This window comes from Lepisma saccharinum, chromosome 14 (genome assembly GCF_977018435.1).
Source record: "Lepisma saccharinum chromosome 14, izLepSacc3.1, whole genome shotgun sequence".
NCBI classification, from domain to species: Eukaryota; Metazoa; Arthropoda; class Insecta; order Zygentoma; family Lepismatidae; genus Lepisma; species Lepisma saccharinum.
The window spans coordinates 54,699,471-54,722,280 of NC_139242.1; the positions used below are offsets into that span (position 1 = coordinate 54,699,471).

Consider the following 22,810-nt stretch of genomic DNA (forward strand, 5'->3'; position numbering starts at 1 on the left):
TTAAATCTCCACATCGAGGTCATATGGAGTTTTTGTCTCTGACTATCATAAGCATGTTAATCTATTACGGAATATAAAGATTTTTGAGAGCTGTGGCAACAGCTAAATCCTTAGCATACGTGTATAGTACTTATACCCACCTGGTATTAAATTAGTGTATTTTAATTTTACACAGTTTTCTTCCTTATAAGGCTAAACGCGACGATGTCAATGAATGACGATCAGATTAACTTCGTGAATGGAATACACGCAAACATTTGTCGAAGTTTGTCTATTTTATTCTCAGATAGGATAATAGTGGCCTGAAACTACAGTTAAAAACCACTGCACAATGTACCTCAACCTAGGATCGAATCCAGAACCTCTTAAGTAAAAGGCGACAGAGTTACCACTTCGCTTTCGAGGAGGTCCTGGGATATACGTAAAAAACGCCCATGCCAAAGCCATGATTTGAACCAGGAACGTACAGTGCCATAATCAGGATGCCGACCACATCCACCACAGATGTGGTTACAGGAATGGACGTCGCCAGAATCTTTCGTGAAGGGGGATCGGGCCATTGATACAACCCGAACAGTACAAACAATAATGTTATCATCATTATTGTTATTATAACTCTAGGCAGACTCTTCTACTTCATCCATCATACAAGTGAATATCTAGCACAGCAGTTTTTCATTCTTTTAATTTTTCAATTCATAGAGATAATGCACTGAAATGCATGCAAGTTTACTCTATCTTATTAACTTCTACATACCTTGTTTAAGAAAAAGCTTTAGAATGGAGTTTGTGTTTTGTGGCTCTCACATAAAACTAATTTTTGTAATTTTGAAAAGTGCGGAACCATTAATTATTTTCATTAAATGGTGGAATATGAAAAAGAAAATATAACCCCATTTGCTGTATCTTATATACTCACATTTTGTCCATCAGCGCAGTTTTCACATGGTTTGAGTACTAACTGAACTTTATGATGCTAATAATAAAAATGGCAAGCTTTCTGCTTTTTTGTAACTCCAAATGAACAATGTCAATTTCTAGAGGGGATCAACGGACCACTTTTAAATTTTTAGGCTCTGGTCTTGAAAGGCAGAGGAACTCAATGAACTGACTATGAATCACCCAATTGAAAGCTGCTTGGCAGGCCCTGGCCCTCAGAGGGCTGTTGCACCATGGAGAAAAACTAAAATATCCATTGTAAACTACACCTGCAAAACGACTCATGAGAACTGGTATTACAGTTCTTAAAGAGGGATTGCAACCAATGATATGTACATACTATAAATCAAACCTGATTGAAATACACTTGATTGATTGAGTTGGTTTATCTTACTTTGCTTTCCTGCAACATTTTGCTAATCACAAAGATGGGGATGTTGAAATAGGATGTGCAACATATGTTGACATAGATTAAGAACACATGTCTAGGCCAGGATTCAAACCTGGGATCCCTGGATCATATCCATTTCTAGTGGTCATTTCTTATCTGCAGACAGAGCAACGCCTGCCTACACAGATTCAAATGATGCAACCTAAACACAGTCCACCCTTCACTTCACTCAAACCATCATTTAGTAATTTCTAACAACAATCCAAGCATTTCAAAAACAAACAAGCTTGAGACAATAACAGGGTAACTCGCATCTTCCTTTCTTGTCTAAGATTGCATTATTCTTTCACTTCCGTTTACCAGAAGTGTTTCCACTTTTAAGGAAAAGCATCTGAATGCATGCACAAGAAATTTTGACAATATATATATTGTTCGCGACAACCATTCATAATGCGCAGCTCTTCATGGATGTATCCGATTAAAATCGGATTATTATTAATTCAACCTCTAATTCCAGCTCTCATTCATTGTTACTCATCCACCTCTGCCACAGTCTTGCAATTATTGTAAGAAAATTGGCACAAAACCAGGGTAACCAGATGTCCGGTTTTCCCCGGACATGTCCTACATTTTTAGTGTATGTCCGGCATCCGGAAGAAATTTGAAAAATATCATAAATGTCCTATATTTTGAATGTCACATAATATTAATTAGGAAAATATGTACATGTTTCATTGAACAAAGGAAAATCATGCAAGTTACAAGTCCATTGCCCAAAATGAAAATAAAAGTCTGTCCTGCTAGAGAACAAACAAGAAAACAGAAACAACTAATGAACAAAGTTCTGGGTCTACATTCTGATGTTACTGTTCAGTGCCTGAGCGGAATTTCTTGCCTTGGGGTTTACTGATGAAACAAGGTATTTCCCATTCTTATTCAATATTTTTTATTGTAAAACAGGGAGTATAGAGAACAGAGTTATTCAGGGTGTCTACCAGTCAAGAAAGTTAAGAAGAAGTAAAGAAATCAACAAGTAGGTAAAAAAGTCAATAAAAATCAGGAAATTATACAGTAGCGTGGAAATTAATCTGAACAAGATAGGGTGGATGTTCCTAAAGTCAGCCTCCTCCAGTAATCAGCCACATCACAAAAAAATGTACATTTATAAGGCCGCCACTAAGCCTTTTCTCTATACTTGGTAACAGACTTGGAAAACCATATTCCAGGAGTCAGCCAGCCTTTGTGTGAAAGGAGGTGGCATCTGGTGAAGAAGGAATAAACCATCCAGTGGAGCTGTTTGTATTACTGATGTTTTCTAATGAAAAAAGTAACAACAGCAACTGTGATAACAAAGGTAACAAGGTTATTTACTGAAGAATTACCAAATATTTTGTTTGTAGTTGTGTTAGAAGGAATAAGGAATAGTTTCAAAGACGTTTTAAGCTGTATATTAATGTCTGTATGCGGTGGCTCAGTCGGTAACGTGTCTGACTACCATGCTCAAGGTCCCGGGTTCGATCCCCGGCCGGTTCAAACCCGGGAACTTTTCTAACGATGGAAGCGGCCCCGGCGCCCACCCAGCGTCGAATAACCTGGGGAAACCCTGGGGGGTAAAGGCGGTCAGGGGTGTGATGCTGATCACATGAATCACTCACTCACGACCGGATCAAGAAAGTGTGGGGCATTACCCCCACACCCCCTATACACCTTCATGGCGTGGTGCTAAGCACAGGGGAACACTTTACTTTACTTTACGTCGACAGGGGGGAGGCTGAGTACAGGGTTGTGAATTCTGGCTTCCTGCCAGTGGTCAGCCTCTAGGGGCTGACTGCTGGTTTTAACCTTGGTTGGCTCGTTGGGACTATCTTACCATGTTCTGGACATAACAGTTGGGCTGAAAAGTTCGTAGGCTAACATAGTAAAAAATATTTTTTTGACAAAATTCGATTTTATTATTCAATATAGTTGCCTTCGAGGGCGATACAACGATTATAGCGGTCATACAATTTTTCGATGCCATTTTTATAGTACGATTTCTCTTTAGCCTCAAAATAGGCCTCAGTTTCGGCGATTACCTCTTCATCAGTGCTAAATTTCTTTCCAGCGAGCATTCTTTTAAGGTCTGCAAACAGGAAAAAGTCACTGGGGGTCAGATCTGGAGAATATGGTGGATGGGGAAGCAATTCGTAGTCTAATTCATATAATTTTGCCATCGTTTTCATTGATTTGTGACACGGTGCATTGTCTTGATGAAACAACACTTTTTTCTTCTTCAAATGGGGCAGTTTTTTCGTGATTTCATCCTTTAAACGCTCCAACAACGCTATGTAATAATCGCTGTTGATGGTCTGGCCCATTTTGAGGTAATCGATGAATATAATACCATGCGCATCCCAGAATACTGATGCCATAACCTTGCCAGCCGACTGTTGCGTCTTCCCACGCTTTGGATTCGGTTCATCACGTGCAGTCCACTCGGCTGACTGTCGATTGGACTCTGGAGTGTAGTTATGGAGCCATGTTTCATCCATTGTAATATATCGACGGAAAAATTTGTGTATATTACGGTTGAATATCGCTAAACATTGCTCCGAATAATCAAAACGTTGTTGCTTTTGATCGATTGTGAGCACGCGCGGCACCCATTTTGCACACAGCTTTCGCATGTTCAAATATTCATGCACAATATGTTCAACACGTTCCTTTGATATTTTTAAAGTCTCAGCTATCTCGATCAATTTCACTTTACGATCATTTAACATTATTTTGTGGACTTTTTTGATGTTTTCGTCGGTAACAGCCTCTTTGGGGCGTTCACTGCGTGCATCGTCTTCAATGCTCATTTCGCCTCGTTTAAATTTAGCAAACCACTTCTCAACGGTTGATTTTCCTGGTGCAGAGTCCGAATAATGTTTATCAAGCCAAGCCTTGGCTTCAACAGTATTTTTTTTCGCCAAAAAGCAATGCTTTATTAACACACGAAATTCTTTTTTATCCATTTTTTCACAATAACAAAAGCTGCTTCACTCACAATGCTATATCTCACGAACTATAGATTGTCCAGCGAAAAGAATAGACTGTTGCTTCAAATGGGCTTTTACTTTCCTGACATCCTCCCTCTTTTTAAATATTGTTTTCACTACTGAGCGCAAAGGTGAACTCACTTGCTTTTGTTTCGAATGTAAAACACTATTCTGTAACTGGTTAAGCTTTCAGACCAGCAAAATTTCCTTCCAGCAGCGCGTGTTTTTAATTTTATTTGTGCAGGGGCACGTGCACGGAGGGGAACGGCGAGTCCAGCGTTGTCGACTGCTTTCCACCCCACCCCCTCAGCCAGTACTGCGGTAGACAAAATTCCATGGAAGGGGAGGGTGACTGACCGTTGGTTTCGACGAGGAATGACTGTGGCGGATCTGTGCGTTGGGTTGTGTTGTGTTGTAAAAAAACAGTTGGTTTTAAGACAGAAATGTGAGCGAAAGTAGTGTAAATAAGAGAAGGCGTGGTGAGGTTCTCAAAAGTAAAGAAAGGCAAATAGTAATGAATATTTTTGTTTATTTAAAACAGAAAAATCTGGATAGCAGTGTAAGTTGGTTAACCAGCGAGACGGCGAAAGCAACTGGAGTTTCTCGGGCTACTGTGTATAAAATTCGGGGCGAGGTTTCAAAAGGTCCTCTTGAAACACCAGGTAAGAAACGACCCAGGAAAAGATCGCCAATTACAAGTAGAAATGTAAAATATAATGATTTTGTCAGAAGTGATGTGCGACGTAAAGTTCACGAATTCTTTTTTAAAAACAAACCCCCAACACTTAATTCTGTTCTTGCTGCTGTTAAATCTGACTCCACATTACAGAATTTTAAAAGATCAACATTTCATATATTTTTTTCCTCAAAGAACTTGGCTTTTCGTATGAGAAAAGGGGCAACAAATCTATGTTAATGGAAGGAGAAGATTTAATTTCTCTTCGCCATAAATATTTAAGAGAAATTAGGACGTTTAGGCGTGAAAATAGAAATATTGTTTACACTGATGAATCCTGAGTGAACACCGGAACCTCAGTCAATTATGAATGGAAAGACAAGACAATTACAACTGCAAAACAAGCGTTTCTGGCAGGTCTTTCCACTAGTTTAAAAAATCCAACATCTCGCCGAGCGCGATACGCTTTAGTGCATGCGGGTAACGAATGCGGTTTTCTGCAAAACGCCCAACTTGTGTTTCAGTGCAAAAAGAATACAGCAGATGCCCATGATGAAATGGATGGAGAAACGTACGAGATGTATTTTCGGGAACAGTTGCTCGGCAATCTCCCTCCGGGATCTGTTATTGTTGTGGACAATGCCTCTTATCATAGCCGCAAGCAAGAGCCAATGCCGACAACCTCGTGGAAGAAGAATGATTTAAGAGAATGGTTGAAATCTCGTGGCATTCGTTATGATGACATGTTACGCAGAGATCTCCTGGAACTTAGAAATATTCATAAAATTAAGTACGATAAGTATAAGATCGATGAGATGGCAAAACAGATGGGGCATACGGTGCTTCGTTTGCCCCCATATCATTGCGAACTGAAGCCGATTAAACTTGTGTGGTCACAGGTTAAGCATTATGTGCGGTGTAACAACACTACATTCAAAACTAAAGACATTGAAAATTTAATCACTGAATCATTTAAGACAGTAACAGTTGAAAACTGGCAAAATTACGTAAAACATGTCATGGACATAGAGAAGGAAATGTGGAATGCAGATGAATTGCAGGATGACGTTGATCAGATAATAATCCACTTGGGTGAAGATTCCAGCGAGAGTGATGGTCTGACAGAAGAAACTGATTCTGGTGATGATTCTGCAATGGAAGGAATTAACCCTCTGGAGTGACATGTGAGAGAAAAGTAAGTTCATTAAGAATTATTCTTTCAGTTTATGTAATTTTGTGAATTTGTTTCTTGTTTTTAATAATAGCTCACCGTGAACTTATTTCTTCAATTTGTACGTACCCGCGATTCAAGCGCCACGCACGTTTGTTTGGTCTTGTACTTTCACTGCCAGCAGTTCCGTTACTCGCCCCTGCGGCAAGCGGCAACGCTGTTCTCATATACCCAACAGTCTATTCTTTTCGCTGGACAACCAATAATTATCCGGCAGCTGTGAAATTTATACACGTATCTTTTGAAGGTTAGTACTAAGTAAAAATCACACGGATTTAATTCTAGTAACGCCATCTATGAGTCAGCCTACGAACTTTTCAGCCCAACTGTTAGAACAGTAATCCCTGTAACGTGGTTTTGTTTAAAATGCTACGAGACAAATACTTGCAGTGGGCAGCCCCCATATCACGAAAGTGGCTGACTACTGGTGCCAGCTTATCCTGTAGTCAGCCCCCTCTGCTGAAGAAGGAAAATCACAGGCATTTAAAAATTCTAGCTATTATAAAGTGCCTCTTTCACCTGTTACAATAATTTCATTGATAAGCAGGTTGTTTATTTGGTATGAGCACATATTAAAATAAGAAAAATACATTGAAATTGTAAGCTGGAAGTTGTAGTCATATTATAATTAGCCTACAGGTAACTGAATGACGGGAGTAGGTCAACAATAATTTACTTTTCATGCTTGTCCATTATTCACATGTTATAAAGCAGAGCAGGCCCGTAGCCAGGGAGTAGGGGAGTAACGCAGGCTTTACCGAGTGAGCCACCAAGGCCGTAGACTACACAAACTCTGTGCAGAATGCTTCGGAGCAGATGTCTTTGACCACAAACTTACAAGATGGTAATACTAATATTCAAGTGACACCAACAAGAGATGAATGTGAAGTTGCAATTAAACACTTCCAAGATAGACTTGAGAGAAGAGGCATTGATGTGGCAGCAGTTGAAGAAATCAGCAGTGCAACAGTGACTTCGGGAGAAAATGAAACTACATGCGTTTCAACAGACTCTCTTGCCCCTACCTCTGTTCAGTCAGAAATGCATGAGGTTCTCCCTGTTGCACCAGATGATGCAGACAGCCTTTCTGCTGATAATCAGATTGATTCTGAATTGGGAAATCTTGCGCCTGGAATGTATGAAGGAACTAACTACTAGTGGACTTCTGGAGCCTACTTTTAATCTGACACACAGTGAATCAGGAATAGGTAGTTTCTCTTCCAACAGTTTCTCATTGCAGTATGCCGTGATAATGTAACAATTTTCGACCGTTTGCATGGCATTGTATCCATTTGGGTAGCAGCCGAAATAAGAACCACTCACACGAAAAAACTTACCTTCCGCTTGGCACATAACTTGCAACACAACTGACTCTTTGTCTGTCAACGATAACAAAATACTTCAACAATAGACTCCACTTCGGGTCTTCAACAATGAACTATTGAGTAAAAATGGATCGTTGTTCATAGCACAGGGCATTATCGAGAGAGAATGTGCAGTTATTATTTTTAAAAAAGTGAAACTGAAGATTAAAAAAGTGAAACTAAAGCTTAAAACTGCAACGTATTTTAAGATTATTGTATACCTGGAAAAGTATGCATCTTGTTCGGACTAATTTGCACGCTACTATACTTGTGGTGCAGAATTTTTGCTATCACAATTACTGACTGGTTGATTTAGTTTATTTTAGTTCACTTCTCTGCCCCTTTGGCTAATCACAAAGATGAGGATGAATGGTGGTGTGGTGAGATGAGATGGATGAAGAAACAATCACATACACATAGGGACGACAACACAAGCCCCACATACTGGCTGTGAATCTAGATGCCAGAACCTCGCTAGTCTGCCAAATGCAGTCAAGGATGCATTATTAGATATCATTACTACTTTCCAACGTTAACTAAGTAGGGATCGAATAAATAAAGGTTAATCAAAACGAAAAAATAAGCTCAAGGAAAGTCCTGATAAAGACCAAAATTTGGATTTGATATTTTGGTAGAAATCCTGTAATTATACTAGAAAAAAACATTTCAAACTATGGTAATTGCTGAACATTTGTTAGCCACTACAGGTCATAATGCAAATGTTGATAGACTACTTTCACTACCATCAGCACAATGGACTCACAAGAGATTTTCTTTTCATAAAGTCTGTAAAACGTTCAGTGCTGGTCCCTATAATTTCGAAGATTGAATGTTCAGTCTCTCATCAATATATTTTGACTCAACCTGCAATTTTCTCTTCTGAGAAGCACCAGTTAAAACATGTAGTAGTAGTGCATTGTTTAGTATACTATTACAGTACATTTAAGAATTCGTTAATTCATTTTTTTTAAACTGAAAAAGTGTCATTTTTAAATTACTTTTTAATGTGTTGTGCAGAAATTTGTATTATTTATTGTGAATGTTTTGTGTCATACATTTTGACTAAAAGTCATACATTTTGGGACAACATGACCTACATTTTCCTCAGAGCGATCTGGTAACCCTACCCAAAACTGACACAAAGATAAGAGTGAATTTGCATCCGATTGGCAGCTTCAAACTCTAAGCCCACAAGGCAACACTGTTAGGAGAAAGCAGTGAGAATGCTGTTCTGCTCGAGCATTTGTGAGGGCATATCAGGTTTTTCCATATGAACGCTCACGAGTATTGGTTTGCATGTATTTTGCCATATACCTAGAGCTTCATAATATTTTAACCATGGTAGGAGTTGTTCTGTGGAGGTTCAACTGAGAAACTGCATCAGCACAGGTGACCCGTGGTCCCTCTCGGCATAAGAATCCATCGTGCTATACCAAACAACACAACGGCCCAAGTTCCCTTTTGTTTTATTGCGATTACATCGTGCTACAAATACAATCTTTACATGGTTCGATTTCGATGTACGTCTGTTAACACATACTGTGGAGTTTTAGTGATTATTTAAAATTTTGTTCAACATATGCTTTCATGGTTAGGTTCGGTTCTCTTAGCAATAAAATAAAGTTCCTAAATACATTATACTAAGGTTCTGATTTACCTTTACATTCATTCCCACACTTCTACGATATTTACTGTCCCTTGTCGATGAAGAATATCTTGTCCATGGGAAGTGCGCATGATTGCGTAAGGTAATCTTTAAGGTTGTTTTTTTCAACATAAATAACTTTTTTGAGTACAAACAGTGCTCATTACTTTAAGGAAGGTTCAAATTTCGTGTGACAATTTTTTCCAAAATTCTACGATAATTAGTCTTTGTGCTAGGAGAAATCATAAAACAATCGGAACCGTTAACCAAACAACTTACTATATAATAATTTCATCAAAAAATTGATATTGTTTACTGTCCATTACTGGAGGTTTACTGCTCTGGAATGCTACAGGCCCACCTGTGCTTGCATTACACCTAGAGTTCTGTAGTTTTGTGCCAATTTAAGCTATTAAATGTAATTTTTACATCAAACAGATTATCATCAAAGCTCAGTATTCGATTTAAGGACACTGTGCAATGCTTTAACATCTTAATCGATCTAACACTTTGCGATCTAACACTTTGAGAATAAATATGAGGGGGGAAAAACTATTCAATCCTTATATGCTACTTCAAAAATATAACGTTTGTATTATCATCACTTCTTCAAAATAGTAAATCTCCCATCAAAACTTAAAGAAGTGATGCGAAACGCAGCAGTTTTCTGGTAAAATTGTCTAGTGTGTAAAACGTAGGGGACGTATACTGTAATCCAGTGGTTCCAGTTTTTCCGCGGCACCTAAGTCAGCATGTAGGCCTATCCAAAACACTTGCAACGCTCAGATAGTGTGGTTAGGCTTCTTGTCTTTAGTTAAAATGTAAACACATTTCAAATTCAGAAAAAATTTACAAGTAAAAAGTACGGTAAATTTCTCGTATCGGACAAACAGCTGAAATTTCCTACTTCTTTTGATTTTAATATTCGTACTTACGTATTCTGCATTGACAAACATTCCTGAAGGTGAGACTTCGCTAATTTCACCGAAAATAGCTATATTTGCGACATATCGAGTAAGTTTCCTTGGTTGCTTCTTCCCTTCCGTAACACGGGAAATGGCCGTCACAGTTTCACCACTGTAGTCCATATGCAATGTTTCCACCCCACCACGCGTAGAAAGTGCAAGATAAGCGAAATCGGCACAATTGCTCATTATTTACCGGTGAGGAGGAATGTCGGAAATGTGTTCGGTAATGTAGTTTTGATCCATTTTAATGTGAATGCATGTGGTTTTCTACGAAAATCTATTTCCGACGAGCTATTGCTGCTGCTGCTATTTGCTTTCTGCACGAGAGCACAATACACGCTATTGCTGCTGCTAGAAGCCGATGTTGTCCGAATGTCGGAAACGTGTTCGGGAATGAAGTTTTGATCCATTTTAATGCGAATGGATGTGGTTCTCTACGAAAATCTATTTCCGACGAGCTATTTCTGCTGCCACTATTTGCTTTCTGCACGAGAGCACAATACACGCTATTGCTGCTGCTAGAAGCCGATGTTGTCCGAATGTCGGAAACTTGTTCGGGAATGATAAATTGAACGAAAGGAGTGCTAATGAAACCTAACCTAACAGACCTAACCTAACCTAGTAGGCATACCTCGTCCCCGTGATGGTCCGTGGGGCTTTTGTGAATTTTTAGGCTAACGTCAATGGTTTTTGGATGCCCCACTGACCATCACAGGGACGAGGTATGCCTACTAGGTTAGGTTAGGCCTGTTAGGTTAGGTTCCATTAGCACTCCTTTCGTTCAATTTAGCATCCTGCACACGTCATTTTCAAAACGTTGATCACGTTCAACTGATCATAGGTATTTAAACGTGTGACCAGTTACATAAACGCATATTTGGAAACACTGGCCCAGATTACGTCATCACGCACAGGCTACATCCACCTGGAAGTAAATAGATGCAAGAGCTCTCGTGCAACGGTCACACATTTATATCGAAAAAAATATGATTAACCAGCAAAATTCAATGAACGATGCGAGAAAACACTTCCCCGAACTTCCACAACTATAAAGAAACTGCATTCGGTAAGTAATTTCTCCTGTAAATTTGAAAAAATCCGTTTGTCCGATACGAGAAATTTACCAAAAATACTACATAAGCCTATTTGGATTGATGCGATGGTCTGATTCTAAAACCATGTGTAGACTAACAAGTAAGTGTCATTTCAGTGAAAATATTGGAACATTTTGCGGTGCATACTTTGGGAACCACCGCGCAACCTATAGGGCAACGTGTGACTTTCAGTTACTGACGATTACGAAATAAAAGAAATGTCCCAAACATTTGTATCGTTCGTAAAGTAAGTCACACCCCCACAGTAATACATTACTTCAAACAATAACATTTATGAAGATATGATGGTAAGTTGTTCAAGTATTCACAATTTATATAACTCCCGCAAATGAACTCGTTTCGCTATTTTTAGGATAACTATTCACATACACGGATATACAGAAATAAGTAAATATTACGAAATAAATTATACACGATATTGAAAAATAATAAGTGTACAATACATACCTTGAAGATATTAATCCGCAACCTTAACACTGCGTAGCAAATCTTGAATTATTGCAAAAATTAACAAGTCAATCACACCACCTACACACTGCACTAAAAATATGAAGAAGATTTTAGTCCCTTGACTAAGATTCCTCCTCTCTCGGAGTACTTTCTACACACCACAGCTACAGACGACACGAACTCCGCCAACGCAAGTTTCCAACCAACCAACCAAGGCACTAAAGCACAGATTGTACATGCCCTAAAGCAAGGTTTCTAAAAGTGCACAGATTATATCCGAGGATAATGCTATACAATGTTGCCAACCATCATTTTAAAAATTATTCTACATGGTGGCTCAAAAAGTCACTTAACACCCTCGGTACAAGGCTACTGCAGTGCGCAACATGGAAATGGTGATGACCAATCGTTATCAGGCCAAGGGGGAACCACATTGACGTCACCCGCACGGTCGGCGGCCATCTTGATGTCCGCCATCTTGAATTCAACTTCAGAATTTTAAATGGGTCACGAGAAATGCAATGATGAAAGTTCTTTCGACATATCTTTAACCAGTAAAAAGTTATGACTGAATTCTTGTACCAATTTGTTCCTTTTCGAGGTGTTACAAAAATGCCTAAAAATTTGTTGAGCGCATCGGTAATGCATCGAGATCAAAGTCATGTCTAGGGAGAGAAGTTCGCATGCCATTGCACACGATTTTAATCGGATACATCCATGAAGAGCTGCGCATTATGAATGGTTGTCGCGAACAATTTACAGTGTGATGCTTTCATTAAATGAAAAGTCCTTCACAGTGACAAGGCTAATGTTTATGTTCATAAGTAAGTTCATAAACAGAATATGCGACCCTTGTCATCTGATAACTAACTTTGGACAGAAACTGCTTCACAACGTTCCCATAGTGTTCTTCCCTATTCAAAAAAAAAAAAAAACTCTCTAAAAAGTATCTTCTTCTATAAGCAAGGATGAGAAAACCTGTTTATTTAACAAATCCAAGTCATAGATCCAAGTAGCCCTAAGCATTTAAGGTTCCGTTGATGAAAAATTGACTAACCAATGGACATTTCCACTTTGACACGAAAAATGTTTTAAATCCATTCATTTTACAGATAATGACACAAACATGAGATGTGCAAAATATCTCGGTGATATTTGTTTCGGTTCTCGAGAAACACGCTTTCAAACACCGCTGAAATTCACCTACTACGTCACGGATTTGAAAACGTCCTCTCCACAGACAGGAGGTCCTCTGACGTCATCACTTAGAAATGCGAGCAGGCGGGGCTTCTGCTCGTCCCGTCAACTTAGCATGAGCCGCGGAAGCGACAGAAAATTCACTTGTTACTGTGTAAAACAAGTATCTTACAACTTCCAGTGCAAAAATCTGTGAGATGAATTATGCCCTAGCAGTATAGTAGTATTTACTATAATTCAGCCACTCGGTAGATGGTTTTCCCATTAGGGTGACAAAGCAAACCTTGTAACAGTCAATGGCTGAACACGTGAACAGCCTTGTTCATTGGGAATACATAGGTTAGTTCTGACTGGCAAAAACTTAATGTTATAGGAATGCCTTTTCTGGAATTACAATTATTTTCGTCATAATATTTTCTTCACAAATTTTAAGATAATACTTTTAGAACACACTGGTTTACACGCCAATTTCTGCAATATAGGAGGTGATACGGTATAAAAAGGTACGGTGAGTTTTTAAATTTCCTGCAGTAAATGACAGTTTTCTTCAGTTAATATATATTGCAAATTTTTGTATTTAGCCTACTTTTACGTCGCTTTTCCGTTCACTTTGTTTAACCGCAACGATGAGAACGCATGGTTAATTTATTATGTATCATCTCTAACATCACATTTCTTCCCACTTTTGGCTAATCGCTACAATGAAGATGAATAACTACAAGCAGTATTCGAAGTCGGGGTGCAGGAGTACAACCCCCCCCCCACACACACACACACACTACCACCAACTTCACAATCTAAGTATCACCCAACCTGCCTCGATAAGAGACGAACTTTTTCTTCTGTCCCATCTCATTTCGAAATCATTCACTTGTCCCATCTCCTTTTATGAGACGAGACGGAACATGCCTAGTCTCGTGAGCAACACTAACATTAACAATAGAATAATCCCCCTAGCTGTCCCCAAAGCCTCGATCAAATATCCTCCCATGTAACAATTTCCAGTTCAATGAAATGTCACTCACAAGGAAACAGTCATGCCCAGGCCGAGTCAAACCTGGAACATGCGACTTCCTCAGATAAATCATGAATTTTGTGTATAATAATTACAACGCCAGTTCATTCCTGGTAATTCTGAATCTGCAGTTTGGTTTACATATATAAGCAGGATAATATTTAGTTTACAAGGGCTGTACCGTCGAAACGAGGAGTAAAAAAAAATATATTAAGAAAGGTTTTTTTTTTTGTATTTATAATGATAAGCCTTTGCATACGTTGTTAATTCTATATTTTTCTAGACTTGAGACGAGAACGAGAATTGCCCTCCCAAACCGAAACGGATGTTTATAAATCGAGACGAGACTGTCAATGAGACATTTACAAATAAACACGAGACAGACATTTACAACTCTCAACGAGAACGAGACCAAGGCTGCCATGTCTCGTCTCGATAGGATCCTTGGTGTTGAAGTTGTGAACCAACCAATTAATGCGTTCGGGGTAACGAGATGATGCGGCTTTTTTCGCAGTACAAAATTCAAAATAATTATATCGTACCATTTCAGTATGGGATATTGTTATACACATGGGCGTATATATAGTTCACGGGGGGGGGGGGAGGGATGGATCAACTTTTGGTATGATTAGGGTTGCTTTATTTCGTAAGTGAAAATCCAGGACACTGCTGGCCGGAAGCTTTTTGGGGAGCGGGGGAAAGGGGTGTTGGACCCGACAAAGTTGTGTGTGTGTAGTCACACTACTTATTAGTATTGATACTTTTCTGTTCATCTTGTGTCACTACGTTTTTAAGAACCAAATTTCTTTAATATGATTCGAGAGGGAAAAAAATAACTGATTTGACAGTCTCAATGTAGTTTCTTATCGCAGAAATTCCGAAACTATCAGGAAATTGCAGATATTGGTCTGCAGTTCCATCTGGTGTGTGGAATTACGAAATTTCCTTCCTATCCGTATTCCATCCTATACGCCTCTAATTTAAGAGAATGAAATAAGTCCGAAGGAATTTTTTATGTACAAGTGGATAGAACAAGGAAACTGGTAATTTTAGTGAACCAAAAAAAGAGGGTGGTCGGACCCGTTGAATCCCCCTTAAATACGCCCATGGTTATACACATTATTTCCTTGTAATAATTATACATAAACTAAGTATAGATATGTACTGTGCAACTAATGTAATCTTCTCAGTGTATTTTCTCTTATCTACACAAAAATATTTGATCATAATTTGATAAACAGAAATGGAACACAAACTGAAATTGCTTTATGGAGAGTCTGGTCAGCAACCAATTTTATAAGCAATATTTTTCGCATGGCCTGAGAACACACACGCAGCTGAACCCTTTCATATATCTTGTACGTGAACAGCAGGGATATTTCATATAACTTGACAAGTTTAAAAACAAGACGCTGCAATCCATTGTTTGCGCACCTCACATTACATTTCCCCACTCCATTGTCTGCGGCGACGTTCATTCGCAGTGTTGCAAACTGGAGGGAGCTGAATCCTCTGAGAATTTTCAACGAAATTTGAATGTGAAAGGCATGAATTAGTATCCCGTCACCTACGCTACCTATTGATTGCGCTAAATTCTAAATACATTTTGATATTTTCCCTTTAAACCTTAAATGAATTAAGTTATATTAATGATATTTCTTAGCAGCATGAGAAATGTATGAAATAAAACGATAGAAAAATGAAAAATATATAAGCGATAGAACTGACTTCACCTTCTAAATGTTTTCCAGTTCTCCTTCTTCAGTTTCACTCTCCCACTCATCCGAGTCTGTGTCTACCGATGAATCTGTGTCCGTAATCGGCTTCAGTTCATCTACACGCTCGTCCATAAGTCCATCTCTTTCAAAGTAAGAATCTTGCAACCAAGAGTAAAGAGTATGAACATTTCAATGCTTTAGAAAAGAACACAGGCAAGCATGTTATCAGATTGCTTTCTCGTAGTGATTGTTGTACGATAAACAAACGAACAACCACCCCACTCGGTTAAACAAAAAAAAAAAAAAAAAAAAAAAAAAAAAAAAAACTGGCCACTGCTCGATGTCGCATTCAGAAAATGAAGTCATTCGCCCAGTAGTTTCTCTTCGGTATAAACCTTAACGCACGTGCGTAATACTACAGTTTACGATCGGCGCACCGCACGCATTTTCAAAGGCCGGATTAAATAAAATGAACCACTGATATAATAGGAGCCTGCATGCACCGTCACGCTAAACAGTGAAAATCGTTTGTCATATTTGTTTTAGTTTAATTTTGCTGAGTTGGCACCACTGGTACTCTCAACGCCAGACCAGTGAGTAGAAGAGTGGTGGGGAGGATGACGTAATACGAAGTGCTCCGCAGCGATCTACGCATATCGGGACTTAACTTGTCAGGCTATAGAAGAATGATCATTACAAAGCATAGCTTTCCTTTCTCCTATCGCTCCTTCTTCCATTATTTAAATCGGTACACATTTGTAAAACTGCTGCACGTGTTCGCTCACCGTGGGCTACCCATCCGGAACTGGACGTTCGAAGCAGACGACAAACGAGCTCTCACTAAGGAGTGACGTAGTAACATGGCCGCGGCGTGTTTTCAGCGCAACGCTAGCCTCGCAACTTTGGAAGTCTCGTTTCTGCCTTAAACTGGACGCAGAGAAACGCGAGAACTTGCAGGGGTAATTTTTCTAGGGTGTAGTTTTTAAAATTGTTGTAAAAAAAAATGAGTGGAAATGTCCATTGTGTTCCACACAGCACGCCACACCATTAACTTACCAGAACTAACCATTTAGCTTTGATCTGTCGAAAATGGGTTATCAGATAAAAAGCATCGAATATTCTGTTTATGAACTTACTTATGAACATAAACATTAGCCTTGTCACTGTGAAGGACTTTTAATTCAATGGAAGCGTCACACTGTAAATTGTTCGCGACAACCATTCATAATGCGCAGCTCTTCATGGATGTATCCGACTAAAATCTTGTGCAATGGCATGCGAACTTCTCTCCCTAGACATGACTTTGATCTCGATGCATTACCGATGCGCTAAACAAATTTTTAGGCATTTTTGTAACACCTCGAAAAGGAGCAAATTGGTACAAGAATTCAGTCATAACTTTTTACTTGTTAAAGATACGACGAAAAAACCTTCACCATTGCATTTCTCGTGAAATTGTAGCCTGATTTGTTATATCATATCACCCCCTTCCCATTTAAAATTCTGAAGTTGAATTCAAGATGGCGGACATCAAGATGGCCGCCGACCATGCGGGTGATGTCAATGTGGTTCCCCCTTGGCCTGATAACGATTGGTCATCACCATTTCCATGTTGCGCACTGCAGTGGCCTTGTACCGAGGGTGTTAAGTGACTTTTTGAGCCACCCTGTATGTACTAATGGCCTTCTGCCACGTCTTTCGAATTAATCGATTGATAAGTATGGAGAGATTGGTTCGATTCCCAGTGGAACAAATTTCAGTGATTAGTATGAGCGCATCCAGCGGAAGGTAAGGGGGCACTTGCCCTCGCCCTGAAAAACTTGATTGATTGAGTTTGTGTTTTAAGTCCACTTTGTGCACAGTAAGGTTAATTGGGACTGGACCTACAGTTTAAAGTGGCATCCGAATCACTATGTGCCTCCACCGGATATCGAAACCTGGACCCCTTGATTACAAGGTTACGACGCTACCACTGCACCATCTTGGAGGCACTGAAAAACTAATGAATTAAATTTTATTCTGATCATTGTGCATTTTACGTGGAAAGTAAGATGAAAGTAAAACATTTTCTCCCTGAGAAAGTGTTGTTTCCCCCTCTGGAATAAGGGTTGTTTGAGCACCAGAAGAAAGGTTTGTTTGCCTCCCACCCAGTATTCAAAGTGAGGGTGGGATGGTGTCCTTGGAGCTAGCAACATTTTTGCAGAGCACCCCCTCCCCCAAAGCTATCTCAAGGGCTGCTCCCCCCTGGAAAAAAAGTGTGGGTTCGTCCTTGGGTTCACCCATAGTGGTTACTACTGGTTAGTGTCATAATATAAATTGTCACCAACTCCAATTATCCTGTCTTGTCTACCCTATAGACGGTGTTCAAGGCGGAGCTACTGTGGAGTATGCGCACTTGTCTGGTTCCCCTCGAACATCCAGTTACGCTTACGATGCTATGGACGTTAATATGAAACGGCAAAGTGGAGATTCTTTTACAAGGAAATAGGGTGTCAGTTGTGTATCATATTGTTGCACAGTTCGATCGGGAACAAATTTATTGAGTCAAGTATCACTTCATAGGTTTCCTAAAGACGTAGAGAGATGAAACATGTGGATACAAGTTGAACGAAGAAAGGATTGATACCCGGAAAGGATTTGTATGGCTTGCATTTTGTTACAAGCATGTTGATCGTTTATCTGAATATTGTGCTGTGGTGAAAAGAACACCTCTTAGTGAGGTTTCAAGCCTAAGCAACACGTGGCAGCGGTGGTTTACAGCGAAGTGACAAGCGACGCAGGCCCATTTAGTCCATAAATAAGCATTTACCGCACATGGAAAATCAAGTCTCAGGCGGCACAATACACGCCATTGGGAATCTGAGTGCCACAAGCAGGTTGTCGTGTCCCTTCGATTCAAAAAATTTCATTGATCACTGAGGATTCACTTTCAAGTGGTACGGAGGTTACACACCAAAGCGACAAGCAACGCCCCCTTTATTCTAAAGCAAACAATTCACCTCGCATACGAGTACAACACACCAAGGTGACACAATGCATGGTACTGAGAAAACAGTCCAGTCTAAGCGACACATGTATTTTCTCATGGCGAATTTGTTCGAAAGGAAGCTTTCGGACTGAAGCGATACGTGCCTCTTGGAAACAAACATTCAAAAATAAACAACACCTTCCGAACTAAAGTGACACGACAAATTGCAGGTGTTGCTTTCATGTCGCTCGGACTAGGCTGTTTTATCAATACTGTGCATCGTGTTGCCACGGTCTGTTATTTGCGCAAGCATGCTGAATGGTTTGCTTTAGATCGAATGCTTCTGTGCGGAATCCCGATATCGCTTGTCGCTTCAGTCTGAAAACTCCCTTATTGTTTGAAGTAAATTCGTGCAAATAAAAGTGGCATGCCATATCATAGGTTTTCCCTAAATCCCTCAGGTGGAAAGGCGAAGTTGAAAGCACACATATTTACTATAATTTGTATGTGTCATTATTTCTGCACTCTCTTTTCCGCACTTTTCCATTTACAAAATAATTGAATATATCTAAACTTTCGTACGGTTTGAGTTCGTCGTGCGTGTACAGTGAGATCCATGAGTATTACCATGCAAATTGTCCATGACTATTTTCATTCATTTTCTCTTACATCCTATGTGTTTTTAAGCGATGGATTTTTATGTATGCTGGTGCAGAAGTTGTCAACAGCTTGTTTTGAGTTCTCTTTTAATTGTTGAAGCTCTTATTGGGTCAAACAAAGTGCACAAACATGGCGATGGACAATTTGCACAGTAATACTCATGGATCCCACTGTACACAAGATACTTGTAGTATACTATACAACTGGCAGCCACAAAGACATGTCATATTTTAATAATCTGCTCTGCAGTTGATCATCCGACGGGTTCTAGACGTCCACTCCTTCATAGCAGAACTTTAACAAATACCTTTCTTGACTATTGTCGCACAACTGATAAAAATGAAAACAAGTGCCCATTTCATACTTCGTATGCAGGGGAATCTGCACTGGAAACAACAGGGACTGGCCTAAACCGGAAGTTCCGGGAGGCCCGGGCAAGACCTCACCAATGTTTATGTTTACATTTTTAACACGGTCTATAAAATAGGAGCCGAAGTTCCACCGAGCAGTCTGGAGCATTAATTTATTAATATTTCCCATTTTGACCAAGAAATTTAATTGCTTTTCATATTGGGAGATATAGGATGACACAAAATTAGTTTTTGTTCTGACATAACAGGAGGATAGAATCTCTTCTCCCCCTCAATTTTTGTAAATTTATCAGATCTATTGACCCTGCATCCAAGCATGGTGTAACCAGAAAAACAACCTCTGAGGCACCGATTGTATTAAGTCTTCACTTGAATAGATGCAATTAGGTAAATCTGCTTGCACCACTAGCGTAAACATGTTAATACAATCGCTGTGAATCTGCCCATCTCAGCCTCCAGTGTGCGAATAGCGCTATCACACAGATCCTAAGCTCACAGGCTCATTTCATCCAGTCTACACAAGGATTCCACAAAAGGCTCTCACTAGTTGTTCCTGGTCCACCCTTCCATTAACTCTGTTAGATATTATAAACATCAAAAATAAATTTTATGAGTCCAACAAACACAATTGTCTGCTTTTGCCAAGAATTTCTAGTGGAAGTTAAATGTACTCTTGTGGACTTTTGGTTCTTTCGAGCCCTGACATCATGGTAGGTTTAACATTGGCAATTTGCTACACTCTTCCGATACAGACATTAAAAGAAAAGGGTGTAAGTTTCAGAGATGTCAACAGTTGAGGGGATAATGATAGAGAACTTGCTCTCAAGATTTTTGAGAAAGGGATTTTCCATTAAAACAATATAAAATTCAACATTTATACATTTTTCTAAAATATATGTAAAAAAAAGGTTGGCACCATGCTACAATATGTGAGATGAGGTGGAATTCAGAATATATTTTCTTAGTAATTAATTTACTTTAAAGCTACAAAAAATAAAAAATAAAGTGAATTTCATTAATGAGATAGTAATAGACACATTATTATGGCATGAACCAGGGGGGGGGGGAGGATGGGCACCCTTGCTGAGTTTACAATAACAAAAAATCAAGTTTTATAATAATACTAAACTGTTAAAGCCAGTACTTATGTTATTTAAAGAGGAACCTACTCTTCTATCTTTCAATAGTTATTATAATGTATCTTTAATTATCCTCCTGAATATTCTGAACAATGTTAGTCCAGTATTGGTCTTCATCCCAAGTTCCTTATCAGACACTTGACAAAACTGCGTTAGTAACCTACTTACAGTATTCGTCCTATTGTGACTGCAGTAGTATACCACTGATAAATTATGTGAATCAAAGCATACACACACACACAATTCGAAACAATTACAAAGTGGAACTTGAAACTCTGTCACCAAAAGTAAGCAAGTTCCATTCTAGGTTTTGAGCACAAAAACAAGTGAATGAAGAATAGGGGTGTGATAATCCCTCCCTGTCCTATTCCTTAGCCTGAAAGCAGAGTGAAGAATTGACAATTGAGGTGCAAATCCCTGTTCCTTGATGCCCCCAGTAAGGAAATTTTAGTTTAAGAAATATGTGAAAAGTAAAAAGATAAACATAAAAATGTGCAAAACTTGGAGAAACAACACAACAGAACTCCTATTTCTGTATGTCAACATTAAACTTGAAACACTGCGCATTTCAATTTTAGCATTACAGATTTTTATAGCAGTATGGGTTATATCATCTCATCTCATCCAGGACAACAAAGGGGATTTGAAGCTTGGAAAGCAAATTTTGTGGGCAATGTAAGTAAGACTTTAGTTGACCAGGAAGAACGCTGTTTCAGTGGTTGTTGCTGACAGCTAGCAACAACAGCTACCCTGTGGTATTAAGACATGTAAAACTGAGCTGAATCTTCTCACCATCCCAAGTTCTGTAGATATCTGGCCCTGGGTATTGTTTCTTGATCGAGCCAGCAACCACCACTTATGCATCAATTGGTATTCTACAAAATCTTGCTTCCTTTTCTTAACCAGCTCACAGTTGCATCCAAATTCTTGCATTACTGAACTACAAAGTAATGTTTTTATTCATATGCCAGGAAGCAAGGAACTCAATAAGTCACTTAACACCCTCAGTACAAGGCCACTGCGGCATGGAATTTGAAATTGGCGATGACCAATCGTTATCTGGCCAAGAGGGAACAACATTGACGCCACCCACACAGTCGGCGGCCATCTTGAATTCAACTTCAGAATTTTAAATGGGAAGGGGGTTGTGCGACATATCATAATGGGCTAGCATTTCACGAGAAATGCAATGGTGAAGGTTTTTTCGACGTATCTTTAACCAGTAAAAAGTTATGACTGAATTCTTGTACCAATTTGCTCCTTTTTGAGGTGTTAGAAAAATGCCTTAAAATTTGTTTAGCGCTTCGGTAATGCATCGAGATCAAAGTGACGTCTATGGAGAGACGTTCGCATGCCATTGCACATTATTTTAATCGGATACATCCATGAAGAGCTGTGCATTATGAATGGTTGTCGCGAACAATTTACAGTGTGACGCTTCCATTGAATTAAAAGTCCTTCACAGTGACAAGGCTAATGTTTATGTTCATAAGGAAGTTCATAAACAGAATATGTGACCCTTGTCATCTGATAACTAACTTTGGACAAAAACTGGTTCGTAACGTTCCCATAAGTGTTCTTCCCTATTGAAAAAAGTCTGTAAAAAGTACCTTCTTCCATAAGCAAGGATGAAAAAAACTGTTTATTTAACAAATTCAAGTAGCCCTAGGCATTTAAGGTTCCGTTGATGGAAAATTGACTAACCAATCGTGTTCCACACAGCACGCCACACCATTAACTTACCAGCACTAACCATTCAGTTTTTATCTGTCGAAAATGGGTTTTCAGATAAAAATCATCGAATATTCTGTTTATGAACTTCCTTATGAACATAAACATTAGCCTTGTCACTGTGAAGGACTTTTCATTTAATGGAAGCGTCACACTGTAAATTGTTAGCGACAACCATTCATAATGCACAGCTCTTCATGGATGTATCC

General features: G+C 39.1%; 2 protein-coding genes across 6 annotated transcripts in view; one reads left to right on the forward strand and one right to left on the reverse strand.

Moving 5' to 3' along the window:
• Ctr1A (Copper transporter 1A) overlaps positions 1–12,032 on the reverse strand; it is a 78,886-nt gene extending 66,854 nt beyond the window's left edge. For 3 of the 5 annotated variants that reach the window (XM_083135639.1, XM_083135635.1, XM_083135642.1), the window contains exon 1: positions 11,800–12,032. The gene's annotated coding sequence lies outside the window, so the exon portion shown is untranslated. The remainder of the gene's footprint in view (positions 1–11,799) is intronic. The other 2 variants (XM_083135641.1, XM_083135640.1) reach the window with 1 other exon arrangement.
• Positions 5,587–6,210, forward strand: LOC145998365 (uncharacterized). The gene has a single exon (XM_083134775.1). The coding sequence runs from the start codon at positions 5,587–5,589 to the stop codon at positions 6,208–6,210; it is 624 nt and encodes a 207-aa protein (XP_082990901.1).
• Positions 12,033–22,810: the final 10,778 nt, after the last annotated feature.

Bases quoted from the DNA above. Each gene is read 5' to 3' on its own strand.
- LOC145998365 (XM_083134775.1), top strand. From the start codon at position 5,587: ATGGATGGAGAAACGTACGAGATGTATTTTCGGGAACAGTTGCTCGGC.